Source organism: Dreissena polymorpha, chromosome 3 (genome assembly GCF_020536995.1).
Source record: "Dreissena polymorpha isolate Duluth1 chromosome 3, UMN_Dpol_1.0, whole genome shotgun sequence".
NCBI lineage: Eukaryota > Metazoa > Mollusca > Bivalvia > Myida > Dreissenidae > Dreissena > Dreissena polymorpha.
Window position 1 is genome coordinate 135,338,373 of NC_068357.1, and position 26,176 is coordinate 135,364,548.

At 35.0% G+C, this 26,176-nt stretch overlaps 2 protein-coding genes and 1 long non-coding RNA gene across 10 annotated transcripts in view; 1 reads left to right on the top strand and 2 right to left on the bottom strand.

Moving 5' to 3' along the window:
- Positions 1 to 15,146, bottom strand: part of LOC127871574 (peptidyl-prolyl cis-trans isomerase D-like) — a 29,045-nt gene extending 13,899 nt beyond the window's left edge. Inside the window, exons 1-4 of the mRNA XM_052414645.1 lie at positions 14,929 to 15,146; positions 2,611 to 2,748; positions 2,224 to 2,330; positions 1,547 to 1,735 (exon numbers count right to left, since the gene is read on the bottom strand). Coding sequence (XP_052270605.1) covers positions 1,547 to 1,735; positions 2,224 to 2,330; positions 2,611 to 2,748; positions 14,929 to 15,025 — 531 coding nt within the window. The 5' untranslated portion in view covers positions 15,026 to 15,146. The remainder of the gene's footprint in view (positions 1 to 1,546; positions 1,736 to 2,223; positions 2,331 to 2,610; positions 2,749 to 14,928) is intronic.
- On the bottom strand, positions 7,684 to 10,665 carry LOC127871577 (uncharacterized). The gene is made up of 3 exons (XR_008045458.1): positions 9,100 to 10,665; positions 8,657 to 8,842; positions 7,684 to 8,365 (listed from the first exon to the last, which is right to left on the bottom strand). It is a non-coding gene; the product is annotated as an uncharacterized LOC127871577 (long non-coding RNA).
- A 152-nt stretch (positions 15,147 to 15,298) lies between the features above and the next one.
- Positions 15,299 to 26,176, top strand: part of LOC127871573 (minichromosome maintenance domain-containing protein 2-like) — a 99,075-nt gene continuing 88,197 nt past the window's right edge. For 4 of the 8 annotated variants that reach the window (XM_052414634.1, XM_052414635.1, XM_052414636.1 and 1 more), the window contains exon 1: positions 15,299 to 15,402. In XM_052414634.1, the coding sequence (XP_052270594.1) occupies positions 15,300 to 15,402 (103 nt within the window). In that variant the 5' untranslated portion in view covers position 15,299. The remainder of the gene's footprint in view (positions 15,403 to 26,176) is intronic. The other 4 variants (XM_052414639.1, XM_052414640.1, XM_052414641.1 and 1 more) reach the window with 4 other exon arrangements.

The following is a 26,176-nucleotide window of genomic DNA, read 5'->3' on the forward strand; positions in this document are numbered from 1 at the left end:
AATGTTAAAGTTGGCGCAAACCAACATACAGACCAACAGACAAGGCAAAAACAATATGTCCCCCACTATAGTGGGGGACATAAAAAGCTGTACACAACGCCTGCAAACTGTGTCAGGTGATTTACGCATGATGCAATACAACAGTCCTGATTGGGAGCTTATTTCATCATATCTTTAAATAGAATCATATGCCAAAATTCATTTGAGACTTTCGAAAGTTTCAAAAGTTTGTGTTTATGGCTCTTATCGTCTATATTACCCACCCATAATTTGGTTTTAAAAGTATATATTGGGCATATATGGGTTTATCGAGTAATGGATACAGATGGGAAAAGTTGCATTTATGCAATTGAGACAGTTGACACGTATGTATCGGGTAATCCAGAGACTCGGGATAATACATGTATGATTATTTTAATCAGTTATGCATGAGTTCTCCATGGCTTCAAACTGTTAATTGAATAATCAAACACTCAATTAACACTCCTCCAGGTGCAGTATCCTACAGCTAGGTGCAAACGCGATTTTTTTAATAAGCGGCGCTTAAAAAGACAGAAAACTGTCATGTGCATGAGTGTAACTGTCATGTGCATGGGTGTGAAATACATATCACTTTTAAATCAAAGGGATCAATACAATACGTTTACCTTAAAAATTTTTTTTTAGAGAACACGATGAACACCGCGGTAGATATTATGGGTCCGCGGTGATTCGCAGTGTTCCACTTATCGCAAACGGCCCCCGCAATATTTGATCTGAACACCCATCACGGGGTTTATATTGGTAAGCGAACGCAGTAAGATGAACACTGCGGCGAGTGGCGTTTGTTTAAGTACATGGTGCCTGTACTGTAATAAGGATGGCGGATTTTGTTTATAACACGTTATTTAACACGAGTTGCATTTTCTTTCAGGCTTTATTTGTATTGCTTTATTTATTTACTTTTGACTATATAATAACTATTGTAGTACCATATTCTTTTTGTTGGTTTTTTTTTGGTCAACAAGCATTGTCTACATACATAATGTGGTAATTTTAAGTCATGGTAAAAATTGATATAAGGAACAATAAAACAATCATCTGAATGTAATTCTACAGCTTGTTTAAAAAAATGTCAACAACAATAAGCCATCTTTGTAACATAGACATCAATATCTAAAGTAATGGCAAAGTGTGATGAATAAAAGGAGGATATTTGTTCATCTCAGTAAATTATTTCAATTCACAAATGATAAGAGAAATTAATCTTCACTTGTGGTAAATTGTTATTCTACGGCCAGATTTGCATATTAAAAAACCACCAAAACAATTTCAGTGAATCTTCACACAATAATACCTAAGAATCAAAATTTGTGATGACATATTAACAGTTTCAATTAAATTGCTGAACAATTGTGAAAGAAGTTTGCTAAACAAACTTACAAATATTGTGTGGACAAAGCAACCTACAAATCGACAGAGTGATTCCAGTTTTCCCCTTTTCAAACTTTGTTTGAGGGTGCATTAAAAAGAAACTTATTTAACACGCATTTCTGTTACAACTTGCCTTCACTGGTTTCTCTTTCTCTTTCTCTACATCCTCCAGCATTCTGACTATTGGCATTCCCTTGAGCACCTTCCCAAACACCACATGCTTGTTATCCAAGTGTGGTGTGTCCACTGTCGTGATGAAAAACTGGGAACCGTTTGTGTTGACTCCCGCGTTCGCCATACTCAGCAACCCAGGCTGGTCATGCTGGCAAGCATAACAAAACAATAGCAGTTTATTGTTCTCATCATCAACAATGTTTGCACTGCCTAAATTATTTATGAATTCATATAACAGTTCCTTCAGCCAAGTTGCCAATAGTTGAAAAGATCATAATTTTTCAGTGAACAAAGTCTTGGTTTATGTGGACAAATTTGGGGCAGAAATTCATCCTCCTTGACAAAATAAAACCGCATGTATATTTTCCGAAATGAAAACATAAATTTGCTTCTTGAACGTTGCTCTATTATTTTTTTTTGTGAAATAGTTATCTTATTTCAGAAAATATCATGTTTAAAACACTTTAAGTCTCTTTTGACTTGTATTTTTGAGAAAAAAAAAAAACTCATTTTTTTTAAATGCAGTCAATACAACTTGATCTTTCTCGATCCAATTGGCTACATGTACAGCTAAATTGCCCCCACATGAATACTATAACTGCCATTTCATAAATAGTGTGATTGTGTGTTGCATACCTTATATGTAAAAGCTTCATCTTCAAACTTTTCCCCATAGATGCTTTCACCTCCAGTTCCATCACTGTTAGTAAAATCACCTCCCTGGATCATGAAGTCCTTAATGACTGAAAGAGAGGAAGAGATTTTGAGACCAAATGGATGCCTTATAATACATGTATATACAAATTTAAAGAAATTATTGGGAAAACGTTTAACAATCAACTGCATGGAGAGTCACATATATGGCTGAGAAAAATATCAATTATGGGGGAAAAGTTAACGTTTTCAAAGTCATTTTACAAAAGAAATGTTATAATGACTTTAAATAAGGCTCTTGTGAAATAATATTAAATTCCAGGTATATATATACTGAGCTCTTGTGCATAATTTATAAGAACAACTTACTTCTGTGGAAAATGCTTCCCTTATAATGCAGTGGTTTGCCACTCTGACCGATGCCCTTCTCTCCGGTACACAGAGCTCGGAAGTTCTCAACAGTCTTAGGAACAACATCTTTGAAAAGCTCAAACACAATTCTACCCACTGAAAGAAAAACAGCAGTGATCATTTTAGAAATCAAAAGTATGAGTCCCAGGGACTCATGATAAGTTTTAAATCTATGGGTCCTAGAGAAAAAGTATGGGTCCCATCTATGAGCAGAAGGAAAACATAGTGGATCAGGGTATTTCAACATTTTAATGACATCACATCGCTATCTAGTCACAATTTAACAAAAAAACTTTAAAAGGCAACTAAATGGTTTTATGACTAGATTATTTTCAAGACTTAAAAAGGCCATTGTACCTCACATTCACGCGTGTGTTGTGCAACAAACAATAACCCCACTTGACCATGATAATAGATGAGCAGTTTTACGTCAATACTGACATATCTTAACAACTGTAGCCATTAAGATGCAGCGTAATTAACATAAAAAGTTTCCACTTAAAACCAAAGCACTAACAGTTTTTATTCATTCAAATTAAAAGCCCATGCTTTCCCTGAGGAAGAAGTACATGATTTCTTATTTTCGCATGTTTTACATGAAATGCATGAGGACTGTTAATTAGTTGCTAGAAAATTACAAAATTGTCAGAAAAATATAGTGCTATGCAAGCCATGCTCCATATCATAATGACGCTTCCTATTGTTGAATGCAAAATTAAGCTTTCCAATGACCCGGATTATTGATTGCGCAATAGTAAAATGGTGGCCATTTTTTGGTCGATTTGCAAGTTTTTTGGTCTTAATTTTTTTCCTCTCATAATTTATACACTTGTAGGATTGAGTGTCCGCGGGACGCATATATAGCTAATGTTTGCGTCCCTTGAGATTTCTATGCATACAGACGCTGCTTGAGTGATCACACAGGCCAAACATTATCCCTGAAACAGTAATTCAGTTATAGTCTGAACACACAAAATATTATTCTCTTCTGAGCTTCAAAAATGTGTCACCCAAATCCATCACATTAAGAATTTGTAGGTTCATATATATATAAATTAATGACATGAAAAAGCATTGGTTAGTTGATGTTATTGGGTCATATGACTTGCAGATACTGCAGGGTTGTTGAGTGTTTAAGTAAGTTTATGTTTTGCAGCGGAAGAGTTAGCCTTGAAAGGGCAACAAGTTTTTTAATTCAAAGAAGTTTGTGACATGTTTTCAAAGTTTTTAAAGGTCCCGGGTATTTTTTTCACAATTTTACAGTTTGCAACTCATTTTTTGTAGATTTCATAAACTGCCTGTAATTAACATTGAATGAGTATATCCACAAGCAAAGCTGTAATGCTGCATGTTCCATCAGAATCAGCGATTGTATGAGGGTTTTTCAATGGCATATGTGGAAAAGTGCTACAAGCTCCTCATCTTGAAGATACACTTGCTGTATGTGCCAAGTGTTCATGCATTTGATCAGTTGATGTTGCAGGCTAAAGGGGTATATATTTTTTGTTTTTTAATAATAATTATTATTTTTTCCATTTAATCTGTACCTATCCCTTATTTCATAGTATAGACCCTCCTCATAGTATCGTGCCTTTGACAAAAAAACTTAAAGAAATGTGGGAAGGTTAATGTATTTCAATTTTTTGAAGTTGCAATTTATTTGACAGTTACCCATGACTATTACAACGATCATTCTCATGATTTCCTGTGTTCATTGGAAATTAGTTCATGTTAATTTAATGCTATGATTATTAAATTACGTTACACACACATAAGTAGTTTGTTAAGGGATTAATAGTAGCTTTATGAAATGTGTTGTATGCCGCTTATTTTTCCATAAAATGTAAAAATATTTTAAAAACAATATGAGCAAGAGTTTTGTTTTTCATTAAGTTACTATTTTTTTAACAATATTTAAGCACGTGCGCATTATTAAGTAACAAATCTTCTATCTTTGATAGTAACAACCAATCAAATGGGTGATACTATGAGACAAGGTGTACACGAAACAGATTACTAACGGGAGCTACCGTAATAACTCTAAGTTTTCAGACACTTAAAAATAATACATTTTTTTGGTGTCCGAAAATTTAGATACAAAATATATATCAAACAAGAGCTGTCAGAGGACAGCGGGCTCGACTATTCGAGTGCTTGACAGTATAACGTAAGCCATCATGGGGAAATTGTTCATATTCAATAATTTATTAGAAGATCTTTCAAAATAAAAAAAGGAAAATAAAATTTTTTTGGGGAGGGGGGGGAGGGGGGTTGAGAGGGGGTATAATGTGGGGTGTGGTCATTTATTAGACGATCTTTCAAAAATAAAAAAAAGGAAGACAAAAAAATTGGTGGGGGGGGGGGTATAATGTGGGGGTGTGGTAATTTATTAGATGTTTTTAAAAAAAAAATGTGGGGGGGGGCTAGAAGAGGGGTGAGAGGGGGGTATAATGTGGGGTGTGCAGCGTTTTCATTAGGAGGCGGCCGGCGGCCGATTTGACCGCCTCAAATGTTAATTGGGCCGGCTCAAATTCGGAAAAAAAATCGGCAAATGCTCACGACGATGACAAGATATTAAGTATTCGTTTATAAACTAACTGTCTGAAATTGAAGTAAACAACCATAACCGATATATGTTAACTGTTTTCTCATTGATCGTTTTGGTATAATTGTCCAATCCCAAAGCGGGAAACATGAGTGTACGACTTTGATTAAAGGTCACGAATTGACAATGTCAACATGTCTAAAAAAATATATAAAAAATGACTTTTTCTTTTGTGTTTCGAGGAAGAACAATAGTTCGCTGTTGAAGTTATTTTGTTCCAGTTTTGTTAACGTTTATCATTTACCGGTACCTCCGGATGAATGCACTTTCCTGTTACATTTCGGTTTTATTTTTGACAAATTTCGTTGATGGTTCCGATCATGCCGATGTTTGGTTTCTCCGCAGAGTTTTTAACCTCCGAACGGTAAGTGGATTTATTTATAACCACATTTTACAGGAGAAGAGTCTTTCATTAGGATAAATGAAAATCTCGAGCCCCAAACTCTCCTGATATTGTCATGATTAAGGATGGAGTTTGCTAATTATATTGAATTGGCTCTGAAATGTTTAGCTATGTCCAACTTATTATTGGAAAATATTTACCAAAAGAAGCTTCCTCTGCGACATATTTACATCCTACGATTGCCTAAGCTGGAGCAACCTATTCTCGACTTTTTTGGGGGGGGGGGGGGGGGGAATCTGCATTGCCAAACTGTCAAATCTTTCTTAAAATTGCTATGCTAGGAGAACCTATGCCCAATTTTTATGCATCTTTTCCAGAGGGCTTCTGACAAAATATTAATGTCATCCATGGTCTTGCACATTGTCTTCTATATTTAATGGGCCATTTATACTCTTCTTTAAAAACAAAAAAAGTTCAAAAGTAAAATTTAATCTGAATTGAAGTTCAAAAGTAAAATTCAATCTAAAAAAACATGCTACATTTCCATATTGATTATTTCAGCAGTCAAGCTGTGGCTTGACATAAAATGAGGCGGAAGATTCTTCCGAAGCAGCCAAATGCCTCGGCATCAGCACCAGTTCTTACACTTGTGGATGCTGGGGTCCAAACCGATGTTACTGAGGGGAATGATGGGCTGAGCCTGATAGACAGCTGTCAATATAGCCATACAAAAACTTAACCTTGCATCAAAGGAATATTACCCAGAATCAGATTAGAATTACATCAAACTCTGTTTTATTGTAAAATTAATTATTAAAAGTCGAATTGGTGTTACTTTTTCAATGTTTTTTTATACGTTTATATCTGTTTTTATAAAAATCTTGATAATTGCAGAGTTGATGTAAACTGAGGACTTTAAGTTTTCTTTGCCATTCACATAAATATCCTCTATTTTAAATGAGCAAAATTATGTGCCCAAACTCGCTCAGAGGCCATGATTTGGCACCTTTATTTAACAAAAATTGAGGGGAGCATGCCCCCGGACCCCCTAGCAACTCGCACCTTCGGTGCTCGCACAAGTTGGCCTCCTCAAATAACTCAAAAGCCTGCTACAAAAAATCCTAATGAAAACGCTGGGTGTGGTAATTTATTAGATGATGTTTAAAAAAATAAATATTTTTTTTGGTGGGGGGATGGGGGGGGATTCTGGGTAGGGGCGTGGGGTATTGTTTGGGTGGAATCTATTGTGGTATTCAGGTAAGTGTTGTTTTTTCATCAAAGTAATAATAAAATGTGATCCTAAATAAAGAAGTTATGGCAATTTAAGCAAAATGTTCAATTATCTAAGTGTAAAAGGGACCATAATTATGTCAAAATGCTTGATACAGTGGTCTGCTCTTGTTTATAGGTTAGGGTCATGTTGGTAAACAAGTATGCAACATATAAAAGCAATACGTCAAAGGATATAGGAAAGATTTGGGGTAGTACCCAAACGATAAATCTAAGTATAAAAGGGGCAATAAGTATGACAAAATGCTTGATAGAGTTGTCTGCTCTTGTTATCCCCACATTTTTCGGAGAAAAAGTGGGGATATTGTGGTGATGTGCGTCTGTCTGTCCGTCCTGGCCACCTGCTCCTCCTACACTATTAGCACTAGAACCTTGAAACTTACAAACATGGTAGCTATGAGCATATGTGCGACGGTGACAGTGACGGAATTTTGATCTGACCCCTGGGTCAAAAGTTATCTGGGTTGGGGCGGGGCCGGGTCAGAGATTTTTACTCATTTTTTAATGTTATTTTACATTAACTTCTTCATTTCTGCACCTATTTACTTCAAATTGATACTGAGCCTCTCTTATGACAATACGGTCAATCTCAACTATGCGTGGCCCCAGTTAAATGTGCGCTTTTTTATTTAAAAAGCGCACATTTAACTCACGAAAAGCGCAGTTATAACCCACATAAAAGCGCACATGTGTGTTAAATGTGCGCTTTTATGTGCGTTAAATGTGCGCTTTTTGTGAGTTAAATGTGCGCTTTTTTATTTAAAAAGCGCACATTTAACTCACGAAAAGCGCAGTTATAACCCACATAAAAGCGCACATGTGTGTTAAATGTGCGCTTTTATGTGCGTTAAATGTGCGCTTTTTAAATAAAAAAGCGCACATTTAACTCACAAAAAGCGCACATTTTACGCACGTTAAGCGCAGTTATAACCCACACAAAACGCACAATTTACGCACATGAATGGCAGCAAAAAACGCACTCACAAAAAGCACACATGTGCGTTAAAGGTGCATCTTTTGCCTTAACAGTTGATTCAATTATATGCTGTTAAAAGTTTTTTTTAATTCAGATATGCAATAAAAACCAATAATTATATAAACATATACATTTGTGTATTTTAATAATTACAAGATAATTCAATTTTATACTTTAATGTACACCAACATTTTTTAACATACATGAGTAATTAAATATCAATGGCAATTTGATGAAATAAATATAAACATAATTTGATTATAAATAAACAAAAAATAATAGCATACTATAATAACATGTACTATATATACACAAACAGCTATATACATAAGAAAGATGCATATCAATCAAGGTCTTTCAGCATTTCTTTGAGGCAGCGGAGTGCAGCTCTCATCTTTCTCTCCAAGTCTGCCACCAGCCGGTCAAACTTCTTTGCAACTATTATACTGTCATGGCTTTTGCGCGATGCGTCTCGTGCATGATCTCATTTGATCAGGTCCTGAAAGATATTTTATAATGTAAGTGTTGAATATTGCTGTTATGGTAATCTTGTTGCTATAAAAATTATAAATATAAATCAAAACTAGTTTGTTTGCTTGTTGTTTTTGGTTGTTTATTTTGCAATTTTAATCCCCTGATCACATGTGACTTAACGATTTTCATAAATAAATACGTTTGATAGAAAATACTGTTCGAAAATGTACGATACGTGGTCTCATTTTGCTGTGTGGACTGGTCGGAAGTGTGACACCTTTCAAAATGCAATAACCAGTACCCTGTATAGTTTTACCTCTAAACAAATCCAGCTTTTCTTGGTCAAGGAGAGGGCGCGGTTTTCCCACTCCTGTTCTCCTCATGTCGGCCAGCTTGTGCAGGGTAAAACCTGGTATTCAAGTCCATACATCAGGTAGTCTCTCTTTTGCTCCCTTTTTTGGCAGGCGATGCGATGATGCACATTCTTTCCATGTGGTTTAACCTTTAAATTTAAAAGTTCTCATTTAATATGGGGGAAAAATCTGTTCATTAATGACCAAAAATAGGTATTAATAACTTTAAGATGACAATAACCATAAAATACAGCCATAATAATTCAAATGGTGTTGTTTTTCTTTAAAATTGCATTACATTTACTCATCCATTTACATTTCCCAGTGACAATACATAAATATGATAATAATCATAATTAATTCAATAAACTAAATAAAAAAGGGATGCAGAATTGAAAATACGAACCTGTTACAACAGACTGTTCTTCAGTATTCCAAAAATACAGGCAGTTGTTGAACTAGACCATATCACTTTATATGTCTTTAACCACCCACTTTTAATCTCCTTTATTGTTTATTTACACATTGTAGTAAATACACATTTTTTTCATCACACAATACTTCATGCTGAAAGTATTTCAAGACATTTTACACTAGAATAATAAGTCTTAATTCTAGCTTTAAGTCAGTTGCTGATGCTGCTTGTTTTCAAAAAATAACTTCCTATCTGTGTTCTCAAATAGATGGTGCCTGAACAAATCAAAAGTATATCTACACCCCTTAGTTAGGCTTAGATGGAGGACTGATAGGGACTGGCTATTCTCTTATCTGATACCATGCTGTGTCTAAGCCAAAAATTGCATAATTTGAGAAATACTGATAAGGCAGTCATTTCAACACCAAAATATTTATTGAATAATACACAGCACCCTTAACACATTATATTTAATTGTAAATATTTAAATATAACATGCTGAATGGTTTTAGCAAATAATATTAATAGTATTAATATTATTTTAATTGCCTTTTAAAATGTATGTTTATGGTCAATGTGGTAGACATTAATTGTATTAGGGTATAAATATCAGTATAAGAAAGTTCAAATACTTGTTTATGTTGAGGAAATATAATTGATACTATCAAGCCCACATAATACTTTTGACACTTTCAATATTTTTAATTAGTTACACACAGTCTGATTTAGGTGGAAATTTTTAGAAATGTTTGAGATTAAAACGTAAGCAATAGGGTATGCATTGAAATTGTATGATAAAGTATGTAAACATTAAACAGGTTAATATGGACAACCAGTAATTATTCAAACTGCCCCTTATATTATTACAGGTTACTGAGATATATGTCTATGTTTAATCATTTGATGTAAATAAATTGTTAGAGCCTGCAACAATTTTGTTTCTTGTTCAATTTCTGTACAACATTTGCTAAACAGTTGTTAAAGACACACTTTTTAAGAAGTGTGTTAAACATGTGTCTTTTTAGATACATCCTTTTAAAACAGATCATATGATAAAAACGCACTTATGAAATAAAAGACTAACTTATGCTTAAAAAAGACGCACATCAAAATAGAAAAACGCACTTTTGTGAGAAAAAACCCACATCTGTAAACCTTAAAACACACTTCTAAGATAAAAGACGCACTTCCTAAATAAAAGACGCACTTCTTAGAAAAAAAAACACATTTTGCTCACATCTACACTCAAAAGCGCACTTACAGATGAAGAAAACACACAAAAAACGCACTTCCTAAATAAAAGACGCACTTCTTAGATAAAAAACACACATTTTGCTCACATCTACACTCAAAAGCGCACTTACAGATGAAGAAAACACACAAAAAACGCACTTTTTCACTAAAATAACGCACTTGAAAAGTAAAAACGCACAAAAAGCGCACTTAAATGCACTTTTGAACACTGAAAACGCACATATTAACAAAAAACACACAATTAACGCACTTTTAAGTGCGCTAAATGTGTGTTTTGGTAAAAAGTGCGTTTTTATTTGACAAGGGATAGGCCACACCCACCCAAAATTGCCTTTTACTATAATTTCTTCATTTCTACACCTATTTACTTCAAATTGATACTGAACATCTCTTATGACAATACGGTCAATCTCAACTATGTATGGCCCCATTACCAACCCTGGGGCGCCCCGCCCATAATAGGCCACACCCACCCAAAATTGTCTTTATCCCCACGTTTTATGAAAAGCGTGGGGATATTGTGGTTATCTCTGCCGTCCGTCTGTCTGTCTGTCCAGGCCACTATCTCCTCCTACACTATTAGCACTAGAACCTCGAAACTTACACCATGGTTCAAACAGAAATCGCAAACCTAAATTCAAGCACTTTGCAAGGACTTTTTAAGGCCACATTTTCATTTTCAAGGCCAAGAACAGTATGTTAGTTTCCTTTAAAAAAATGCATTTTCAAACCAGATTAAAACAGTAAATGTCATTTATTTGCTCAAACACATTAAACTTATTCCATATTAACTCATACATGTTATTTAATTACATACAAATACATGTTTTAATATCCATCCTTTACTCAATGAGTCTCACATATGTAATTACTTTTTAAAGTTATTACAAACAAACACATTGATTCTCAATTTCATGTTTTCTTGTGGCTTTTCAAAGCGCTTTCCCCCATCCCCCCGACATCAATGGTCTTCAAACATTCTCGACAATGTGCTTTTCGAATGTCATTTGTTTTCTGTACCCAGGAATATTCAGTTAACCACCCTGGTTTGAAACAACACTTCCCCATCGCTGCGTTTTCACTCGCGAAAATTGATCACAACGAATAACCTCTGACGTAGTACACGTAATCTGTGACGTGTACACATAACATTTCGTACTCAATAGTGTACAAAGCTTATATTTCGTACTCAACTTTTTGTGCGAAGGAATTTATGATAAATTTTCATAATATTTCCCTTAAGAACGATTTAAGTTAATAATTACAGCGATGATAAAAGTAATTTTGAGCAAAAATAGACATTTTCAAGGCTTTTTTACATGAAATAAGCACTTTTCAAGCACTTTTTTAAGGCCAACCTTTGTTCAAGGGCTTTTCAAGCCTAGGACTCATTTTCAAGCACTTTTCAAGCCCTGTGCGAACCCTGTACACACATGGTAGCTATGAGCATATGAGCGACCCTGCACTATTTGGACTTTTGATCTGCCCCTGGGTCAAAAGTTATTGGGGTTGGGGTGGGGCCGGGTCAGAGATTTTTACTCATTTTTTAAGGTTATTTTACCATAATTTCTTCATTTCTACACCGATTGTCTTCAAATTGATACTGAACCTCTCTTATGACAATACGGTCAATCTCAACTAAGCATGGCCCCATTACCAACCCTGGGGCGCCCCGGCCACATAGGCCACGCCCACCCAAAATTGCCTTTAACTATAATTTCTTCATTTCTACACCGATTCACTTCAAATTGATACTGAACCTCTCTTATGACAATATGGTCAATCTCAGCTATGCATGGCCCCATTACCAACCCTGGGGCGCCCCACCCACATAGGCCACGCCCACCCAAAATTGCCTTTTACTATAATTTCTTCATTTCTACACCGATTCACTTCTAATTGATACTGAACTTCTCTTATGACAATACGGACAATCTCAACTATGCATGGCCCAATTACCAACCCTGGGGCGCCCCTGGGTCAAACATGCGGCGTGGGGATACGCGTCGGCCTCTGCCGCGCCATTTCTAGTTTATAGGTTGGGGTGATGTTGGTAAACAAGTATGCAAAATATGATAGCAATATGTCAAGGGACAATGAAAATAAACAGGGTGGCATGAAAACTTTAACATTTGCTGCATATTCTAAGTGGAAAAGGGGCCATAAGTATGACAAAATGCTTGATAGAGTTGTCTGCTCTTGTTTATAGGTTGGGGTCATGTTGGTAAACAAGTATGCTAATAATCGCCATATTTTGATAATAACAGAGTCATTGATGTAATAGTTTATTCAAGTCTCATCACCTTAGAATTACTGTACTTATGTTTTCGTAATATAATATGAATATTACATCATATTATTACATTAATATATGTCTATTCAAGTCTCATCACATTAGAATTATTGTACTTATGTTTTCGTAATATAATATGAATATTACATCATGTTATGTGAATATTACATTATTATATGTGAAGAACATACAGTTTGTTAAAAAAATTATTGATTTTGAAACTGTTATTTTTATTAACACTTTTTATAGACCATGTTTTTCAAATAGAAATATTGAAATATCAAATTAATATATGTTGTGTAAATACTGTATGTTTCTTTAGAAAATTGATTTTGAATTTCGAGTGGATGCGATATGTAGTATTTGTATCAGAACATTCTCGTTTATTCAACCATAATGTTTTTTATGCAACACCATGTATTATGAATATATGAATGATATGATATATGTTGAAAAAGGACCATAGCGGCCTATTTCAACTGTGTAAATATGTATATGTATTTGTCGAAATAAAAGTTCTTCTATGAAAGCAATTTGTCAAGGGACAATGAAAATAATTGCGGTAGTACGAAAACTTTAACATTTGCACGGAAACGGAAATGCCGGGGTGAGTAGGATAGCACTACTATATATATTTTTTATATATAATAGTCGAGCTAAAAAGTACGAGTTGATTCCGGAGATAGTCTATAGCGTATTTTCGAATTCGGAATTACTCGGAATACTCGGATTTGTCCTTTGCAATAACATAGCAATTAAAAATGAACCGTTGACGTGTTTGAAACTTTGGATTAATATCAATATTATGCGAGCATAAAATATCATGTGAGTTGTTTTAATTTGCGCATTATGGATATCCTCGATTACCGTTAATTCGGGACCTTAACATTTAATGTCAATATTAAAATAATAACGCATAAAAAACAACGAAAACAAACATTAACCTTATAACATAAATTCATTCTTCGCTGATTTGTTCCATTGTGATTTCCAAACAATGTTTTTAAAGCTCTTAAATGTCAATATTGTTGACACAAGTGTAAAGCATCAGCCATTTTGTTTTACTACCATTGATTCGCGGGTATGACGTCATACAAAAATTCATTGCAATGTCAAGTAATTAGGCCAAGCTAACTTATTTTTAACAGTTTAAATTGGTTTCTGGTGCAAATGAAACATTGAACAAAAAAGTCAAACACGAAATAAAAATAAAATATTAACATATGAACAGGGTGAAGTGCATGGAAAATGGGAGCAGCTCACATAACAACTGTGTCCGGGTGGATTTTTTCAAAGACCCTGTGACGTAATGTATTTTGAGGCAATCTGTATAATTTTGAGGCTCTAAGAACGGACATAATCTTCTCCTTAACAGCTTTGTAAGCATTTATCAAGGAAGTCGGTGAATAAAGCCTATACTTCTTGCGACAATGCTTAGGGATGGCCTTAAAAAAAAAACTAAAACAAAAAAGAAATTAGCATAATTGTCATGGTCTCAGAAACACACAATAAATCATGTGTTGGAATTACTCATGTTTTCGAAGCGTAACATTTCCATATATGGCAATGCTACTACAACAGCAGATGACAACAAAAATTTGTGATATCTGATTTTAACTTAATATATATGAAATTCGATGGTCGGGTATTATTGGTGTTAAGAAAATATGGTATTTTTTCTAATTGATTTCAATTCACACTTTTACTTGTTTTAAACGCATTATTTTTCACAAATCTTCAATCGTTCCAATCGAGTAAACATTCATTAGCATATCGCCACGATCACGCATGTGCAGAAACAAATATTGGTACCGGTTAGGTGACAAAAACAAAATCCGCAAATCTAGGTTAGTCACAAATTTAGGTGAGTGGACGATATATTTCCGATCTATCTGTGTTTATTTATACCTGAAAATAGTTGATGTGGCTAATATTTCCGATTAAACTGCCGCCCAGATTCTGGGCGGCATGGGCGGCACGTTTCTATGGAAAATAGGTTTAGCAGTTGCAACTCCCAGCGACCCGGAGGGTCAATAGCTGGGAGTTGGATTATTGCAACTATGGAATGTGTATCGCCAGACCGTGCAAACAAACAAGATTGCAGTTACATTGCACAAAGGTGTCAATCTAAGGTACTATTACTCTTGACACCTTTTCAGCTTATGGTTATAATTTTATTTATGTACATTTTCAGTTATACACTAAATCATTTTTTCTAACCTAAGTCCTAAGTTAGTTGCTAACCGAACATGCCGAATTTTCTGAAACCATACCTTTATCACCGGCAATTTCAATGTCGAAAAACACACGTGGATTTATTATCTCTTCAGTTGCCATTGCTTCTTGAACCTGTGTACTTTCTTCGGTCATCTCTGAATATACAGAAGTTGTTTATCTGCTATCGTTTTTAAATATACCTTAATAAATTATAGAAATTTCTAGATCCGAAACGCCGGTAAGGGAAATCACTCTTGACGCACAATATTACTGAAAATATTCGAATATGTTTTATACGTTATATACAGTTTTTATTTAAAGTTTTAAAAAAGATCAGTTTTAAAATTATGCATGTTTCATTTAGTTATACTATCCATTTCCTTTTTATTGAAGGTATAAACAATATATATTCGAAGCTATCAATCTAATGAAAGCTGTATTTAATCGTCTGCTGCTGGAAAGACATTTTCGAGTCACATGGAACGAAACATATTTAGCATATGACAACGACATCTCATGCCCCACACAGTGTAAGGAATTGAGCATTTCACTTTTACGTCCGCGCCGTGCGTATGTCCTACCGACCTTTTCTGTTAACACAATTTATTTCTCAAATTAAATTGAAGAGGATTGGCCACCTTGGCTTGAGATGACCTTTCTGCCACTAAAATGACTAAAGTTAGCTGTAACCATTGATTTTGAAAATTATAATAAACCCAGTTACGGTTCATGGGGGGGGGGGGGGGGATAAATTTCATTAAAACTTCGCTTTGGTTTTTCTTTATTGAATGTGGTACAATATGGTCAAACTATATATATACTCAAACCCGGTTGAGTCGCGGGTCGTTTTGACTCGCGGTATTTCATTAGCGCCCTCTGGATTGTGTTTGTAAACAAACCTGCGTGACCTACTTTTGAAATCTGACAGAAAACATCTTTTGCTGCCAGTACGAATAAATTTTTGGTAAGTAACTAGAGCTACCCAAAAACAATTAAAAAAATCATTTTAAACCAAAATTATGTAAAAATCCATATTAAAATGAAATTTCCCTTTCAACTTTTTCACTTTTTAAGTTCGTCTGCTTGCGATTGCTTAGGTCAGACACTACCAATATTATTCTCTTTGTGAAGGGGTTACACACCACCGATTTTTAATAATTATTTCGATAGGTCATGCTCTATAAACACTTCGTTGATTTTGAGTCATATTCATCTCTTGAAAGTGACACAGATGATGTATGCTGTGTGTGTAAGAAAAGTAGTCCACCTGCATTGAGAAAGGATGTTTCGGTTGTTTTTGTGAAATGGGGTGAATGTAGTGTGTGTGCACATTGGGTACATCTGAGTCTCTGCACTGATGTGCGTTTTTTGAGGCGAGATAGCTTCTTCAGGTGTCCCCATTGCGCAGAAGAATGAATGAACATGAACAGTTATTTGAATATTTAGAATTAAAATTAGACACTGCTTGAACATAACTGTGTTATTTATTTTATTTGATGTCTTAAATTCCATATATTCTAATTTTTATATACGTTATTGATTGTTACTTTGAATGGTATGTAAGATCTTTATGTTTATTCATGTTAAATTTAATATTAGTGTCGTTTAACCTATTTACCGCGAGTCAACCGTGAGGGAAAATAAACAACAATGGCGGACAGTGGTGTTGTTTTTGTTGATACCGCAGTTAAAATTGAAGGATTTTTGTCATAAAAAGGCTATTTTCCAATGAAGTTAAGTCAGATATGTTTGTCTTATAAATTATTTATCTGATATTTGAAGATGGTTTCTAGACGCAAATGAATATTCCTTAAGTACCGCGACTCACCCGGGTTGCAGGCTATCATTTTAAAGCTAAAGACGGATAGAATAACATAAACACATTTTTGACATTCAATATTTCTGTGCTTTATTCATATTTTGGTTTAAAACCAATACATTTTTATACTAATTTACAAAATCTCAATCTTAAGTTATGAAGGATATGCATTACCTTAAGTTGAATAAATACAAAGCTATATACATATACAAGGTCAAGTTAGCAACATTTCACAGAAAATAATTGTCATAAAACAACAAATGAGTTTTTATTAAACTGCCTTTTTTGGATAAATATCCTAAACAAAGTTCTAAAAATAACTATAAGTAACTACTTTTTAAAAATCCAGGTATGGTGGATAATAAAGAGTCCAAATTCTATTTCAAAGGCTTAACAATTTTGTTATTTACCTCTCAACCAAATTGCAAATTTAAACCATCTCAAATTGAAATAGATTGCTGACGACATATAAAATTGTAAAGGAATAAAGAAATTGGCAAAACTATTGATTTTATATTTCGATTCCTTCTACCCATTTTGAAAGCGTGGCCATGGCTGTGATCCGTAGAAAAACGTGCAAAACAAATCTGTTGAAACCACATGCAGTGGTGAGAAAACCGGGTATGTGTATACACATACCTGAGAAAACACATGTACTTATTTTGACAGTTGGTTGGCAACTAGTAAAACAACTATTAACATTAATCAGCAAGAGATCGCACTAAATAACAGAAATGACCACGTAGAGATATCATCACTTACCCTTTTTCAAATATTTTCCAGCTGAAAATTGTCCACCACACGTCTTTTTTAGTTTATTTGTTTTGTTTTTATGGAGCCGAAGTGCATCTCACAGAATATCCATCCAACTTCCGTTGTTTTCACTTTCGATAAAAAAAACTCCGTTTAAAAGAATTATTTCTACTTTTAGATTGTTAAAGCGATGTATTATTATATATTATCGATAGAATAGTATACCGTGATGAATTGAACGTAACTCCGTATCGATCTTTCTGTCATTCTGTAAGCGTACTATTTTATGCGCAATAATATAAGTACAGTGATTCGTCAACGATTGTAAACATTGGTGAAATGCTTCTTACATAGTTATTCTTTTGAGTGTATATGAAGTCTGATCGTGCAGTTTGCAAACATCAAAGGAAAGATTACAATCCAATGCATTTGTCATCGTCAACCGTTTGGAATGTCAATTAGGCGATGAGTGAGTTTTTAGCATGTTTCTTTCTATTTTATTAATTTAAAAATGGCTGCCCCCATGGTGATGAAATGACATGTGTTCGAGTTTTGATATTTCTAGATATGCAAACTTTTTTTACTATTTAAGCGTAACTTGCCCTCGTCAATGTCGATATTATTCACTAGTTATATAATTTTCCGCCGAAATACGTGGAATAAACATGATTCAGATTTTTGAAAATAATGTATATTTTAGTGTTAAAATCGCTTTGTATTTTGATTGATTTTGTGGATGTTATGATACGTTGATGTACAAAATTGGTAGCAGTTTGAAGGAAAAACACCCTTTCAAGCATATATGTATACATTTTCCATGTGGCACTCTTCCATTAGTTAAATTTGAGTTCAAAGCTAGGGGTCCCACATTTTTCAAAATGAAGCCTCTACATGAACCTTTAATTATACATTTTCTGATAGGTATTAATTAACCATTTCCAAATATGTATGGTTTGTTTAGCTTGCAATCTATAGTATTGTCAGTGAATGCGGAAAATGATTGAAAAATCGCTTGTGTAAAAATTGTCGTTTAACAGTTAAAAAAAGTCAACCTGGGTGTATAATTTGTTTCTTTTTTTCTAAGTTTGCTTTCAAAAAAAATGTCCAAAGATCTAAATAAGCATACGCAAAGCAAATCTTTGATTTTTATATCATTAAAAGGAGGGTGTAACTTTTAACATCTGGAAAGGTATAAGCCTGGAAACTGGTAAGTTGGGACACTTTAATTATACAACTGGCGCATGCGTATTGACATTAAGCAAAAAGTAGCCAAAAAGTGCAGGATTATTGAAATATGAACAATAAACAAACTAACAACAACATGAAATTTCATCAGAACAATCCGAAGACATTTACTTACTAAAAATAGAGAATGACCCATTTGACCTCTCTGTGTCGCTTGGGCGCACCGGTAGGTTCGGACGCCCGGATGTTGTGAAGTTGCATGAGACTCTCGAAGGGGGATTTACATTGATTTTTAGTGCAACGGTATAAGGAGAGTGTCTTCTTCATTTTAAAACAATTAACATGCCAAAATGGGCTCAACCGAATAATAAATAGGTACAATTGTGATATAACCATGAACAAATAAATATAACGCCAGTAACATTTTGACGGTCTCAATTGCAAATGACGTTTACATGTCGAGCTGAAAAAAACGGACTTGTATCCTTTTCGATTGAGACCCCGTGTCTTAAAATAAATTTTAACTGTATCTAACTTCCCTTATCCTGCTTGATTTATATATACAGTAGATTTCGCTTGATTGAATAGCCCATTTGTCACGTCCGAATATTCAATTATCCGGAGTATTCAATTATACGGAATCAGTTATATTTCAAATGTTATCACTAACCGGGTGTAATCCTACTGGAAATTGTGCTTTTCATGCATAATCAAAACATCGTTTCGACACGTAAGTTAATATTGGAATTAAATATTGAATCCATTATAAATATTGAGACCTCAGACATTTTGTATTGCGTGCACTGTGTTGTTCCTCAGACATTTTGTATTGCGTGCACTGCGTTGTTCCTCAGACATTTTGTATTGCGTGCACTGCGTTGTTCCTGACATTTTGTATTGCGTGCACTGCGATGTTCCTCAGACATTTTGTATTGCGTGCACTGCATTGTTCCTCAGACATTTTGTATTGCGTGCACTGCGTTGTTCCTCAGACATTTTGTATTGCGTGCACTGCGTTGTTCCTCAGACATTGTGGATCTTTGTTCTTTTTTCTTCAAACGCCAGTAGTCCTGCTGATTTTGTATTTGGCTTCTTGTTTTAGCATTACTGCAGCCATATTCACCTTTTTTCTTGTTTTTCTGCCTATGTCTTCTCATTTTTTCTTTACATTTTCATTGTACACTGCAACTCCAATATATCACGGTCCGTTATATCGCGTTGTCCAATATATCGCGAATCGGCTATGGCTCCCAAAAATCTGACGAGCATAATCCTTAAATAAAATGTTTTTATCTGAGAATTTGATGCATTAAAATCCGTTTCAAGCAAGTATTTTTCCCTTTTTTCACCAACTTTAATCCAACAGTCATAATCCAGTTTTGACCAGATTGTTTGCTTACATTGTACATCACATTAACACCTGTGTACTGCGATAAACAAAAGACCCATTTGTCAAACATGGCAGGTCATTTCGGGTGTTACAATTCTCTATTGAATTTGCTTTGAACTGCCGAAACGCACCAGTGCACAAATGAAGGTGTACACAATTATAACAGTAAATGTCACAAGTCAATACTGACCTATCTCAACAATCTGTGTGCGTTAGATACAGTATACAATATAGATCAGTTAGTCACAATGCTCTACTATTAAACCCCATGCTGTGCATGCTTTTCATGAGAAATGAATGACGTCATTTTGTACATGGGTCTAATTTGTGCATGCTTTCTTGAACAATAAAACTCGGCAATGTTTTTCGGATTAAAAATTAAATTATACGCATTTAAAAATACTCACATGGAATAATGTTTTGTGTTATACCAATTAATGACATATGGATATAACACAAACTTGAATAAGGTTGGTAAATAGCGTGTTTTGAGATTGCATAATGATGCTAATGTATACATATACATGCATACATAAACTGACAATTTATATCGCGCGCCGGATATATCACGGTCGCGATCTTTGGACCCCTTCAACCGCGATATATTGGAGTTGCAGTGTATATAATTCTCATTTCATTGGTCGTCTCTTTTCTCTGTTTTCTATCTTTTGCAGCATCTTTCCTGTGTCACGTAATCGTTCATAGTTCATAGACGACGCATAGTTACTAACAATGTTCATTACTCTTAAATTACCGGTATGTAGCCTATCATTCGATATCTCGTCATGCGCGAATTGCCAAGATGACGAGTTTTGCATTAACTCCCATTTTCTCGTGCCGCGCATGGGACAAGTCGGTCCCTCTCTATTTATGTTAATTTCTCTGCATAATGCAGGATAAAATATTCAACAACACCATGTATCAGTTTCTATTCCAATTTAATGTCTAACATACTTAATATTTTCGGTTATACAAATACAGTCTGATAGCTACATGATCGTATCTTTCTCGATCCGTACACCTCCAAGTCTAAACGCTAACTGTCTTGTTTCCCTCTAACATCTGGCCCGTGAAACTCAGTTATGAATCCCATTGGTCAGTGTTCTAAGTGTGTTTATTTCTAATTGGCTGAATTACAATCTGGAGAAGTCACTATTCAAGTATGCACACGTTAATGAGCGTTGTGGTACAAATAATAAATAATGCAGATACAGCCTAAGGCTTGTGTCAACAGCATTGTAACCCCTTTGTTGTTAAACACACACCAGATCCAAATATTTAATCTTTTTACCGTCATGCATACTCGTTACTGATTTACTTGTCAATATTTCGTACATAAAGAAAACCCAAATATTTCACCCAATTTCTCATTATTATTTGACACTTTATATGACGGGTATCGATGGCTTTCAGATGTAAAAAGGGTCTTTTGACAATGATGATCATCTAAGTACCAAAACGTAATGATTTAAAGGAAACAGAGACGAAAAGAGAAAAATTACCCGGCAAAAAAATAACGGAAATAGTTTTTTATGTGAAAAATCATAGTTTTTCGTTGCCGATCCGTATTGCGGAATTTCGTCTCTAAATTTGTAGAAACTACGGCATTTTCCATGTTTTTGCTATATTTGAAACGGTTGCTTCTACTGCTGACTTTTGCATATAATCCTTGACATGGAGCAGGCAATGGTTGTGTGATACCCAGCTATCAATTAACAATCAGCATAAGGATTGCAACCAGTAAGATTCAATTAAACCACTCAAAAACTTCTTGTGTTGCCTATGTTACAAAACAAAATTTGACTGGTTCTAAGAAGCGACTTGGAGTTTGTTACCTCACCAGCAAATATTATAGCCAGTTCGACTGATCAGTAAATATTTGTTTTATTAATTAATTAATAATCTATAATCTATTGAAGTAAAAAAAATAAAAATCTGTATCCGTATTTTTTTTTACATGTTCCTAGTTTTACATAATTGTATTGTGTTTTTTTTCGTCAGAACAAGGTCAGACAGTTTCAGTAATAATATCGGACCTCTGCAAATTTTATCGGGTTATTTCGAGGATCGATGTTTTTCACATGGGTTGGTCAACAAAATATATATCCAACAGTGACCATCAGTGTTTTTTTCTCACCATTTTGGGAATGGGGCCGGGTCCCTTTGGATTGGGAAAAGTCGCGTTGTTTAGACTAAAATTGAGAAATTTAGATAATTTTGTATTGTTAGTTTTACAAATACAAAGAATTGAGAATAATGTGTACTTAATAAAATAATCTGTTATTTGAAGCGCTTTATGTATATAAATAATAATTGACCTTTATTATGCCCCCCTTTGCTCATGTCGGTCGGTCAGTCCACCAGATTGTTTCCGGATGATAATCAAGAACGCTTAGGCCTATGATCATGAAACTTCATAGGTACATTGATCATTACTGGCAGAGGACCCCTATTGATTTTCAGGTCACTAGGTCAAAGGTCAAGGTCACAGTGACTCGAAACAGTAAAATGGTTTCCGGATGATAACTAAAGAATGCTTACGCCCAGGATCATGAAACTTCATAGGAACATTGATCATGACTGGAAGATGACCTCTATTGATTTTCAGGTCACTAGGTCAAAGGTCAAGGTCACAGTGACTCAAAACAGTAAAATAGTTTCCAGATGATAACTCAAGAATGCTTACGCCTAGGATCATGAAACTTAATAGGTACATTGATCATGACTGGCAGATGACCCGTATCAATTTTTAGGTCACTAGGTCAAAGCTCAAGGTCAAAGTGACTCGAAACAGTAAAATGGTTTCTGGATGATAACTCAAGAATAATTAGGCCTAGGATCATGAAACTTCATAGCTACATTGATCATGACTGGCAGATGACCCCTATTGATTTTCAGGTCACTAGGTCCAGTCTCTGCCAAACTAGTCAAATGTTTACAAGACAGTAGGTCCTGTAAACTGGGAAAAAATACAGGACCTCCTCTTTTTTTACAGGACCTACCAACTACATAAATATATTAATAAAATAACACGAAAAGCGGCCATACATGGTACTTGTTTAGTTTGATGAAACATGTTCTGAAAACTATTGAACACATTTATCATTATAATTGCACTATGTACAAAAAGATTTAAGGAGCATCTCATTTTTATTTTGAAAATCCACAACACAGTCTGAGTCATCGTCTTGCACGCCACAATAAACTGCATTCAAAATGTCAATTTCACTTGGCGAGCTTTCATCTTCATCTTCTTCCAACTCGACATGGCTAGTACTCGCAACAACACTGACACCTTCCTGTACATTCTTGCGTGCATAATTGACCCGCCTATGTCCATGTGTTTTCTCTGCTGCACACTGGAGAACAATTTAAAATTATGTGTAAATATTATTAAATATCGTTCAGGCCTTTTTTCTCCATATTTTTTCCACTTCTCTTTCTGTTTTCCGAAGAATCAGGTGGTGCCGGTCGTTTTCCACCGGGAGTCGCTCCCTCGTAATATCGTAGAAACATTTTTCAAACTCAGCGGTAGCGTTTGTTGATTCTTGTTGCTAAGTCTCAGTGCGCATGTCAGAGAGGAATCTGGTCAATACGGCCTAAACCGACGACGGCCTAGATAATTGATCACAAGCCTTTTTCACGCAGGGACATTGACAGTCAAGATCATGACATTGCGAATGAAGATGATCACATTTATTAATAACTATCTCGATAACGTCCATACAAATTGATATTTGTATCAATTAATAATCACATTTATAATTATCTTAATCAGCGACTAGGCCGTCATGGATTTAGACCGTCCTGACGAGCATTCGTCATATGGTAACAACGCAAAGAAATGGACCAATCAGGTGCATCGCAAAGTTCTGTAGAGTAGAGCGTTGGAATGGAATGAGGCGATCGCTATTTTTATACCGCAGAAAACTTTCAGAGCCGTAAAAACATAAATAATCAACAATTTTGTTCTTTTTTTTTTTTACCGGACAATCGGTCCTGTAAATTAGACCGACAGGCTGGACCTTACAAAATTTGACAGGACATGTCCGTCGGTCCGACCATGTTAAATTGTTTGGCGGAGACTGTAGGTCAAAGGTCAAGGTTACAGTGGCAAAAAACGTATTCACACAATGGATTCCACTACAAGTGACAGCCCATATGGGGGGCATGCATGTTTTACAAACAGCCCTTGTTTTGTAAACAAATACAAGACTTTTGAACAATGGGTCCACTCATTTGGACCCATAATCATTTATCAACAAGATGGCATAAAAAGTTATACAGCACAATGCACAGTTATTATCAGATCCAAAACATGACAGTAGTTAAACAGACTAACAGAAATATGTACTGTATACAATAGAACTGCACCATGATGGACACATTATGAAACCCTAAAAATATAGTCACTTATTTTAATCATAGTGCAACTGCACTCATAAACTGTTGAAAGAAGTTGCACAGTATCCTCATATAATAGTTATGATACATTTTCAGTCTCTGGTAACATAATTAGCACTCTATTACAGTTTAATTCTCCTATCCTCATGGTCCCGGAACAGGTCTATGATTCTATGTATCTGAGAATCTGTGAGTTCTCTTGGACAGTTGGCACATACCCTAATGGACAGATCCAACAAGTCGTTGGACATTCTGTTTCTTTGAGGAGTGCACAAACCATTCATGACTGAGAACGCCCGCTCAACACAAGCAGTGGAGGTGTGCATCAGCTGGCTCAGATTAACCAGGTCTGTCATCCCTGAAAACGAAGCTGCTATGATTGGATCTGCCATGACGTGACAGTTTCCTCAGCTGTGGGCTCCACAGTTGACAGTCCTTTCTTATCCCTTCTTAAACCATGCCTTCTCCTAAAAACATGCATATCTCTTTGGGAAAAAAATGCATATCTCTCAGGGGAAAAAAACGATATCTCTCTGGGAAAAAATGCAACAGTGAACAAAACCAGAAACGTTTACATTATTAAACATGGTAACATGATCATCACTCAAAAGCAGTTTTATACTGAGCATGTAAAGCTGAGTTCTTACTGTTTTTCAACTCACTCTCCAAGATAACAGGATCAAAGATGGCTGGCATCTCAGTAACATCATGCCTTCAAAGACATCCTGTATTGGTGTGTTGTAGAACTCAACCAGTTTCTTGATTGATTCCTGAAATATAAATAACATGTAAAATAATCAAAATTAGCATTGTAAAATTAATTTTATGTAAATATGCTTCAAAATTATGAAGATCACTGGAGCATGTAAAATCAATCAATAATGACTAAAAAAAATTATTTGCATAACACTGTGACTAAACAAACTCAGGACTAGAGAGATAAAGCAATCTACCTTTCCATACTGCTGTAAAGCTGCTACACTTTCTGGGAGATTTTTTAGCTTAAAGAACCCAAATGCTATCAGTACTGGGGCCCCTGTAAAGAAGGCGTCCTTAATCTCTTTTATAAGGTCATGTATCAGTGGGATTCCTGACATGTACAAGGCAATTATGGTTTACTTTATGGCTAGAAGCTTAACATAACCTTACTGAAAATAGTGTACTGCTTTACATATCATTATAAAAAAATCGTGTACACAACTTAAAAAATTGTTTTTGTTTTTAAATTATGTAAAATTATTCAGATTTTTAGCCTACTAGTTTTGTCAAGAATGTGTCTGGGGTGTATCTGGCATAGCCCTCTTGGTATTGTCCTTTGGAGGGCCGTTTGTTCCTTTATTTCAAAGAATAGATGCCCACACTTTGCAAACTCAGCGTCACTATTCTCAAATGTTTCCTGCAAATGTCATGTACAACTTGATGAGTGAGGAGAGATGACTGATTGTCATACTGACATGGGCAGGTATCTCTGTGAAGTTGACTGTTTTTTCTTGCAGATACAAGGAGAGCATGCTATTAATGGCTTAAAGATGTCACAGAGGTCTGACAATTTTTCATAACATGTTTTTATTAACTGTCGAAGAATTATTCATTAATGAAAACTTTAACAGTGTAAGACTCCGTAACATATTTTAGTTTTTATTTGGGCTGTGTTTTATTGCTCTGGTTTTTGGAAAGTAGAACTTGTCTCCACTTCTCAGTACTTTATCTGATGTGCAGGTACCGGCTATGAGTGTCCTGTGAAAATACGGTA